We start from the raw sequence: 10025 nt of genomic DNA, 5'->3' as shown, positions 1-10025 counted from the left end.
CCCAAACACTCCTCATCATATGATCAAGAGGAAAACTTGACATGGAATGGAACCCAAAAATTGAAGAAATATAACTAAATGATATTTCTATTCTCAAGATGGAAAATGTCGTATGCTTGAAATACTACAAGATTTGGATTTATATCTTTGCGTCCATCTCATATTCTCAACACTGGAATTTCCCAAACTCTTCATCTCTTGGACCCTTTCATAAACACATTCCTATGCATTGTATATGCTAAATAAAGAATTTTTTGGGCATGTTCATTGGCTACATTCCAATTTACAACTAGTACTTCCCCTATGAGACCTTGTTTATTGTTGTGAACCCTTTTTAGGATCTTTGATCACTCTATGTATCCCTTGGGTTCTCTATGGAATCATATGCCCCAAAACCAATATTACAATATTTGAATATTAAATTTATCAAATTTCAACAGTCCATGATGTTGATTGTAATTGATTTCTAGATTCAGCTATGTAATATTTTTTACATTAAAAATTCTTACACAGTTGAATCTAGAAATCAATTACAATCAATATGTGAATAGTCTACACAACCAACAAGGGTACTAAACACTTTTCCATGTGCTCAAAATATAACTTCACACCATGCCTCAACCACTCTACCCTAAGAATCCACCTCCTTGTGAGGTTTTCTTACACTACAAATATGTCTCCACTTGTTGCACTCAAAACATTTCAAAAGTGACCACCACCTCTTAGCAACCCATGCCATAAAAAACACAAAAATGATGTTGTAATAAAAATACAACCCAAAGGTCATTGTGGCACAAAACCATTAGAATGCACCGAACAATAATAGTGATTAGTAAGATTTCTTAAATCTTGGAGAATGATGATGACCAAGTTTAGCTAATCATGCCAAACAAAATTCATCAAGGATAACAACACTAGCAAAATAAAAATTGCTACTAACAAATTTGAAATAGAACACAAAAAAATATTAAAAAGGTGAACTTTCTTTTTACACTAACCCAACAAATTTAATTAATAGATCTAAAATATGTCAGAAGAATATCATTCTATTGGCATTATCATCTATGCTAGATCTAAATCTCAAATAAAGCTAAAAACTTATGAAATACACCCACCTTGTGTATCTTGCCCTAGGATAGTACAACTCAACCTGCAAGTCTATTAGGTGGCAATATGCTTCCTTGGTAGTGAGTCTAAAACATATTTGTAATCATTTCATTTATTGTGAGTTGACTCTTATAATAGTTTTTCCCTGTTTGGGCTTTCCACATAAATCTGGTGTTCTCTTATGCATTTTGTTTATTTTCTTTATTCTTGATTGTTGCAGATAAAGTGCAAGATAAGTTGATTGTGTTTTGGAGAAATAAATTTGAGGTTAAATTTTGTAAAGTCCAATTTTTTAAAGTCTAGACTGATTCCTCCTCCCCCCCCCCCAACCACTCTCAGTCCTAAGGTGTGTTCAACAAATATTTTCATGATTTCCTTGATATAGATCATTATCTCAAATATTTTGCACATAGACACATTTTGTCAAATGTTTATTGATTTTTTATATTAATGATTTATTAATTGGTAAGAAATAAAATTTATACCTATATTTTCCCATGTCATTTTTTTTTTGCATATCTATCCAAATTAATTTATGCATAGTGTAGTGCAAAGTTTTAAGATTTGACTCTAAATCTACTATCTCAAAATTATGGAGGTAATTATCTTTTGTATCATATATGTTGATTCTAAAATTTAAAAACGTGGTAGATTTAAATGAAACCATAATAAAAAAATATAATTTTTGGAAAGTTAAGAATGAGTGCCACTTATCTATGAAATTTCTTATATGTATGACCTCATTTGGCTCCAAAAATGTGATGTGAAGTGGTGAATTTCAGCTAGTAAAATTGATACTTGTGGTTTGGAGGGAAAAGGTACAACATAGAATGTATATAGGAAACACATATACATGATGATAATATCATTTAAAAGAACTTAATATTTTGTCTTTGTGTCTGGAGATTGGGACATGATAATACACCTGACAAGTTGTTTAGTGTAACATCCAAGGAATCTCAAGATTCTTCCTAATGTAGTGTCCCATTCTATGAGGACCCAAATACTGTAAAATATTACAATAATCAAATATTGCATTAATCAAATATTGCATTATTTCCTATGATTTGTAAATTGTACAACACGGTCTAGTCCTAACATTACCATGGGCTAAAAAACTTAGTATAACTCCACATAATTAGGAGGCTAGATCTAAAAAAATTAGCACCTTGAAACTCAAACACTCCTCATCACATGATCAAGAGGAAAACTTGGCATGGAATGGAACTCAAAAATTGAAGAAATATAACTAAAAGATATTTCTATTCTCAAAACATAGTATGCCTGAAATACTACAAGATTTGGATTTATATCTTTACACCCATCTCATATTCTCAACACTAGGATTTCTCAAACTCTTCATCCCTTGGACTCTTTCATAAATACATTCCCATGCATTGTATATGTTAAATAGTGAATTTTATGGGCATGTTCGTTGGCTACACTCCAATTTACAACTACTACTTCCCCTATGAGACCTTGTTTATTGTTGTGAACCTTTTTTAGGATCTTTGATCACTCTATGCATCCCTTGGGTTCTCTATGGAATCATATGCCCCAAAACCCAATGTTACAATATGTGAATTAAATTTCTCAAAATTCCAAAGTCCATGATGTTGATTGTAATTGATTTCTAGATTCAACTATGTAATATTTTTTACATAAAAACTTCTTACACGGTTGAATCTAGAAATCAATTACAATCAATATGTGAATAGTATACTCAGCCAACAAGGATATTAAACACTTTTCCATGTGCTCAAAATAAAACTTCACACCATGCCTCAACCACTCTACCCTAAGAATCCATCTCTTTGTGAGGTGTTCTTACGCTACAAATATGTTTCCACTTATTACAATCAAAACATTTCAAAGGTGACCGCCACCTCTTAGCAACCCATGCCATTAAAAACACAAAAATGATTATGTAATAAAAATACAACCCAAAGATCGTTGTGACACAAAACCATTAGAATGTACGAAACAATAATGATGATTAGTAAGATTTCTTAAATCTTGAAGAAATAATTATGACCAAATTTAGCTATTCATGCCCAAAAAAAAAAAAAAATATCATCAAAGATAACAACACTAGCAAAATAAAAATGGCTACTAACAAATTTGAAATAAAACACAAAAAATATTAAAAAGGTGAACTTTCTTTGTACACTGAAACCCAACAAATTTAATTAATAGATCTAAAATATGTCACAAGAATCTTATTCTATTGGCATTCCCATCTATGCTAAATCTCAAATAAAGCTAAAAACTAATGAAAAATACACCCATAAAGTATCATCATGTTTATCACATGCCAAAGATTGGCATAATATGAAAACTATGCCTTCGCACACAAACTGACACATATGATACCATGTCAAAGAAACATAAATGCATAAGATTTCTTTGTTAGAGGATATGATATATGATATAAGACAAACAAATAATTGAAAATGAGTATATTGAATAACCTTTACTTCATTGAACAACGCACAACAAATAATAATTACATTGTACAACTTTGATACAATATCACTTGACTAGTGATCTATGAGGTATGATCCATGGGGGATAAATAAACATACATAAAGGATAAATAAACATACATAAATTTTTGCACATTATACTAATACACCATTAAGTAATGCAAGTAGAATAAATCAACATCATGCAACATTAACATTCCAACATGTATTTTTTATTCAAATATAGATACAATTTGGTGAAGTCAATTGAGGGTTATTCTCTAGACTTTTGTTGAATCCCCAATTTCTTGTCATATGCCAACATTTTGATTTCCTATAAGAATGGATGATCATGATGTAAAGTTGTTTAGTCAAGTATAAAATTAAAAGCAAATCTTTTGACTTTGATGAATTTGAAATCAAATATATTTAAAACCAGCAGAATTTTCACCCCCAGCTAAAATTTCTTAGGATTAATTTATTACTATTGGGAATGGTTTTTCTTGTAATCTAATAATTAGGAGAAGTTTCTTGTTAAAAAAAACAAAGTTAAGTATAATCTAATAATTATAGCTTCGAGAACTGATAGGTTATTTTCCTCATATTTTGTGGAGTATCACCTAATCTATTGTTATCTTTCTTTGCTAATTAGGTCTCAATGTCAAAAGGATGACTAATAATTATAATAAAAATATATTAAATAAAATATCAAAAATACTATTAAACTCAATACTGCTAAAAAGATTACACATTCAAAATCATTAAAAAAAAATTAAAATTAAAATGTAATATCTATAACATTCAATTCAAAATTTGAAGACAAAAGTGTGAAACACTCCCATAAAGTTCCTTCCTTATGGTGTAACTTTCTCTCCAAGAGCTTTATTCCATCTATCAAATCTTCCTTCATCAATACAATACTCAAATTATAGATGATAAAGCTTTTTGGATTGAACCATCAGTGATCCATGGTCATATAAATCACGTTCCTCCTTCACACACTTATCATTTGCTTCACATATCTTTAGTGTCCTTAAGACCTCAATCCTATGTACTTCACAAAATAAATAAAATGTTTTAATTTCTTAATTATGAATATACAAAAAAATAATCTACTACTCATATATATATATATAATAAAACTAACTACAATAAATAGTTACCTCTAGTGCCTTGGTGATGAGAAAGAGGCCTAACTTTTCCAAAAGCTTCTCAACTGAGATATTCCCTAAAGCATTGGTGAACATGGGAAGACCCACATCTTCAACAGACTCAGTATCATTCATCAAAGGTGGGGCACTAGGTGCAATTCTTGTAATTCTTGCCTGCAATTAAATTGGCCTTTTCTTTTACAAAGCCCCAACCAAATCATTTGATTTTGAACACCAACATAAATATTAAAATGCTTTACAATGGAAATTTAAAAACTAAAAATAATATTTAACTCACTTCACTTTGTAGAATCGCCATGCTGAGCTTTACTTCTCCAGCAAATCTGATATTTTACATTTAAGATTAACATGTAATCTAAAATCAGAATTAAAACGACTATATGAGCAATAGATACATACTTCTTGTGTTTGTCCACAATAGGCCAAGCTGTTTCATCATATCCTACAGATAGAACTCTCTGCAAGTATACCCTGTATTTACACAAAATATTTTTGTTATGTGGCCTAGAAAGTTATATTTATAGATAAATATAATATTATGTTGTTTCGTTAAATTATTTAGTAGATGGTTATTCTTTTTGTATCAAATTATGTGATGTTTTATTGGATTTTAGTTGTATAGTTTGTTGAATCAAACTTATTGATTTGTATTTTAAAAGAAATTCACAAGAACTTATTTCTAATAAGTATGAATTGTTCACTTAGTATTCATTACATCTTCGTGATGATGTTCATATGGATGAAGCATTGAGACTTCCTCAAAGGTCTCCCATCTTCTAACTTGATCATGGGTGCAATCTAAATGAGTTTGATATTGGTGGAAACTCTGTGGTTAAATGACTTGAATCAAAATACTATTGGGTAGTAAGCTAAGTGGATTTGATGTTGGTGAAAGTTATATTGTAAGTACACTTTGGAATGGTATTGGGATGGATGACCTCTCAATAAGTCTCGATGCTTCACCCTTGTAAGCATCACGAATTGTGATGATTGTGACATAGACCATTCATACTCACTAGTATTCATTACATCTTCGTGATGATGTTCATATGGATGAAGCATTGAGACTTCCTCAAAGGTCTCCCATCTTCTAACTTGATCATGGGTGCAATCTAAATGAGTTTGATATTGGTGGAAACTCTGTGGTTAAATGACTTGAATCAAAATACTATTGGGTAGTAAGCTAAGTGGATTTGATGTTGGTGAAAGTTATATTGTAAGTACACTTTGGAATAGTGTTGGGATGGATGAGCTCTCAATAAGTCTCGATGCTTCACCCTTGTAAGCATCACGAATTGTGATGATTGTGACATAGACCATTCATACTCACTTAGTATTCATTACATCTTCGTGATGATGTTCATATGGATGAAGCATTGAGACTTCCTCAAAGGTCTCCCATCTTCTAACTTGATCATGGGTGCAATCTAAATGAGTTTGATATTGGTGGAAACTCTGTGGTTAAATGACTTGAATCAAAATACTATTGGGTAGTAAGCTAAGTGGATTTGATGTTGGTGAAAGTTATATTGTAAGTACACTTTGGAATGGTATTGGGATGGATGACCTCTCAATAAGTCTCGATGCTTCACCCTTGTAAGCATCACGAATTGTGATGATTGCGACATAGACCATTCATACTCATGAGAGATGGGCTCTTTTGAACCACCGCTCCTAAAATATGAGTCAATGAGATTGATTCAAACTACTATATGGTTAATTCCTGATAAAAAAAATCACTTAATTTCATAAACTACAAAAAAATCACCCATTTGATAATGAAACTAAAGAACTCTACAGTAGAATAGTTCATTACTAAGAGTTTTATATAAGATAGCAAGTTAAATGGACTTGATCTTAGAGAAACCTAATAATTGAACGCACTTATATTAGACTAGTATAACATAGATGATCTTATTAAAAAGTCCCTATGACCCATTCCTTTATGACCCATAAGATATAAAATCTGATAACATACACTAAAACGAACAAACAAAAGTTACACTTCATTATTTATTTATTTTTTATATCCCAAATAAAAAGCAACTTATCAGCTCAGCTGTGTATACTCTTCCAAAAATACAAATGCCAAAGCTATAATTTTCATTAAATTACCTTCCAGAGCCAATGAAAGTGTCAGTGGCCACAGAATTTTTGCTGTACACGTGGACATCCAGCTGGTCAACATCTTCAATCAGACGAAAATAATACTTTTGGTTGTAAGTCGGATTGTTACCTCCCTCTGCAAGTCCAGAGCCACGTCATCAGTTTATACACACTTGGACCTCAAAACTATCCAGCTCAGCAAAAAGGTTACCTTTATGGGTTGTGGTTCTGAACTCCATGCCCACGTAATCAAGCCACACGTAGGGATGCTGCTTTGTAAAGAAGCTCATGTTCTTCAGTTTGCTGCATCCATGGACTGTCAATGTGGCATGCCAGGTCAGACAAAAGAACAAATATATAATATACAGCATTTCAATAAAAAACAATTAATTTATATGAACTGGGTTTTCTGCCATTAAAAAGATGAGTGCATTTTTATACTAAAATTTGATCAAACTTCTTGATAAATCAGAAAATTTCATAAAAATCTAAAAGTTTCTATAAAAAAAAATTTATTGACTGAAAATCTCATATTTACAACAGCATAAGGGAAGAGCGTCAGTCCATGTTCCAATTACTGTTCATTAGATTTCACTAATAAAAAAGTCTATTAAAAAATCATCCAGTGGATCAATAGCCGTCCATTTTTTGGAGGAAAAAGTTAATAATTAGATCAATTGTGTAACGTTATTGGTACCAATAGTGCACAATTATTGGATCTAGTGCACAATTATTGGATCTGTGCATAAGTGCTGGATCGATTGTGCACTTTTTTTTGTTGTCAAAATAAATGGATCACAGATGACACTTTGAAATTACCATTTATTTACATCAAAAACCAGAACAATAGCTGTAAACTTTTAAATTGCACACAAAGACACCCAAAAAAATCTAATCTACCATTTAAGAACTTAGAATGAACAAAATCAACTACAATTTTCCTAGATATAAAAATTTTGATTGAAGATTTGACATTACCTGTTATCTCCAGCACAGGATTGAGGCTTCCATAACCATCCATTTTTGACACAGAGAGCTTCAGAGAGCAGGAAATACAAGTTTAAACATGTTCTCTGATTGACAATAATTATGCAGAGTGGACTGCAGCAGAATTTTCTGTGTTAATTGGTTGGCATTAGGTATAACTGTATGATATTCGGTACAGCACATACAATATATAAATTCTGAGCAGCAAAAGAAGACAAGGAGGAAAAGAAAGATATTCCTCTGGAGTGACGTTAGGTTAGCGTGTTGAGCTCTTACAAGTTTCTATTGAAGTTAACGTTACTATTTTATACTGTTTTGATTGTAACACTCATCAACATCATGGCATAAAAATTGATGTTGCCTATAGAGCAAGTTACTGAATCTCTCAACAACTGGGGAACATTGAAAAGATGGGAAATTAGAGAGATTCAGCTACTTTCATCAAATTTCAGATTGAATTTACTTTTGAGTTTCTAGCAAATTCCACTAACTAGACTAGTTCTTCTCTCTCATTATTGAGGTTTTTTAATAGTTGGGAAAGGGATATGTTAGATGTAGGCCAATTTAAATAGTATGTTAAGTTGTAGGTCAAATGTGGGTTGATTGTATATTAGTTTAAGATGGTAGTAATGTATCATATTATATGTATTATATGTAGTAAGCATAGAGGTCAAAGGTGGGTTTGATTATAAATTAGTTTGAAATGGAGGTTATGTATTTTATCATATTAGGAGGTTTTCATTTATAAATTGTATATTTTCTAAGGGAAAGGTACTAGTAGTCATTATAGTTAACTTCGTGCATCTTAAGCTCTTAAATGGTACATCAGATTTTGACAGTTTTTTCGCTTTACTTGTATGTAACTTAAGAGCTTATAGCTATTGTTTTGGCTTTTGGGTGGTTGCAATGAACATGGGAGGATTCGTTATGCACAAATTCAAAAAGTGGTCATTTTAAGGTAACATCTATATTCTCTATTGCCCTATTAACCATTCACTTTGAACACCACAAAATTTGTACGATTGGTCCAATACTTATGCTCAAATGGCATAGTAATCGTGCGCTATGGGTACCAACAAAGTTGCACAATTCCTCTAATTAGTAACATTTTTCTCAACCACTAGGTACACAAGTCGATGGCTTATATGTTATAACTATTGCTTCAGCTTCTAGGTAGTTGCGAAAAACATGGAAGGATTCACTATGCATGCAAGAGTCAAAAAGTGGTTATTTTGAGGTGACGTACAATACATATCCTATATTGCCCCATTAACCGTTCACTTTGACCACCACAAAATTTACAGAATTGGTCCAATACTTAAATTTGCCAATGGCATAGTAATCGTGGACTATGAGTACCAATAAAGTTGCACAATTCCTCTAATTAGTAACGTTTTTCTCAACTACTGGGTATACAAGTGGGTGACTATTGGCCCAGTAGATGATTTTTTTAGTGGGCTTTTGATGCAAGAGCATCCCCAATCGATGAGCAATCTTGCATCAACCAAAAATAAATCCTTTCAGTTTTGTTCTTGTTTAGTTCTTTGTACAGTTTTCTATGCTCTTACCAGTTGGTGCCAGTAGTTGCTTGTTTTTCGTGGCAGGTCTTATTTTCGGTTTCCAGGCTTGTTCATGTGCTTAATTCCAAATTTTCAGTTCATTTGGGTTCTTTTCCGATCAGTTATCACTTTCAGTTGATTGTTTCTGGGTTTTGGGACAGTTCTTGTGCTTACTGGTTGGTTTTCCTTCATTACCGACATGATTCTTGTGTGGATCTATTTTGGGTCTTGTCCTATGTTCTTTGGCGTGTGGTTGACCTTCCTATTGAACCACACCTCTTGGTTGTTATTTTCCGGAAAGACTTATTTAATTCTTAGGGCCGACCTAGTTACACGTTTCATTTTCCTACATTGGTAAATGTAATCTTATGAGGTCAACCTAGATATGTTCCGATGGGTATAAATATGATGTTATGTAATCATTTGTAGGGGCAGAGGAAGTAGAATTGAGAGTAAGGATTGAGATTCGCATTTTGTGATCCGATTGATTCTTAGAGTCCCGGTTGGATTGTATCTAGTTGATAGCCTGGATGTAATCGGTTAACTACCAAATGTTCTTTGATGATTATATGATGATAATCGGATGGTTGCCGAAAGTTCTAAAGCAATAATATGATTTTTTTATGTAA

At 32.0% G+C, this 10025-nt stretch overlaps 1 protein-coding gene across 3 annotated transcripts; it reads right to left on the bottom strand.

Moving 5' to 3' along the window:
- Positions 1-4344: 4344 nt before the first annotated feature.
- Positions 4345-8027, bottom strand: LOC131055061 (elicitor-responsive protein 3). Of its 3 annotated transcripts, XM_057989686.2 has the most exons (7): positions 7829-8023; positions 7062-7166; positions 6860-6986; positions 5144-5215; positions 5022-5067; positions 4736-4897; positions 4345-4626 (listed from the first exon to the last, which is right to left on the bottom strand). In XM_057989686.2, the coding sequence occupies exons 1-7, from the start codon at positions 7869-7871 to the stop codon at positions 4606-4608; spliced, it is 576 nt and encodes a 191-aa protein (XP_057845669.2). In that variant the 5' UTR covers positions 7872-8023; the 3' UTR covers positions 4345-4605. The 3 variants fall into 3 exon arrangements, with proteins under 3 accessions (XP_057845669.2, XP_057845670.2, XP_059076214.1); XM_057989687.2 differs by lacking the exon at positions 4345-4626 and having other exon boundaries at positions 4742-4913; positions 7829-8027; XM_059220231.1 differs by lacking the exon at positions 4345-4626 and having other exon boundaries at positions 4839-4918; positions 7829-8027.
- Between the last annotated feature and the right edge of the window lie 1998 nt (positions 8028-10025).

The sequence above is a fragment of the Cryptomeria japonica genome, chromosome 5 (genome assembly GCF_030272615.1).
Source record: "Cryptomeria japonica chromosome 5, Sugi_1.0, whole genome shotgun sequence".
Taxonomy (NCBI): Eukaryota; Viridiplantae; Streptophyta; class Pinopsida; order Cupressales; family Cupressaceae; genus Cryptomeria; species Cryptomeria japonica.
Note: the sequence above shows the minus strand (reverse complement) of the source record. Positions and strands in the feature narration are given on the sequence as shown.

Excerpts from the sequence above, each read along its gene's own strand:
- LOC131055061 (XM_057989686.2), bottom strand. The coding sequence starts at position 7,871 with ATGGATGGTTATGGAAGCCTCAATCCTGTGCTGGAGATAACAG. Across the intron at positions 6,987-7,061 it reads CAGAACCACAACCCATAAAG|AGGGAGGTAACAATCCGACT; the intron begins GTAACCTTTTTG and ends CTGGACTTGCAG. Across the intron at positions 4,627-4,735 it reads TCATCACCAAGGCACTAGAG|TACATAGGATTGAGGTCTTA; the intron begins GTAACTATTTAT and ends TATTTTGTGAAG.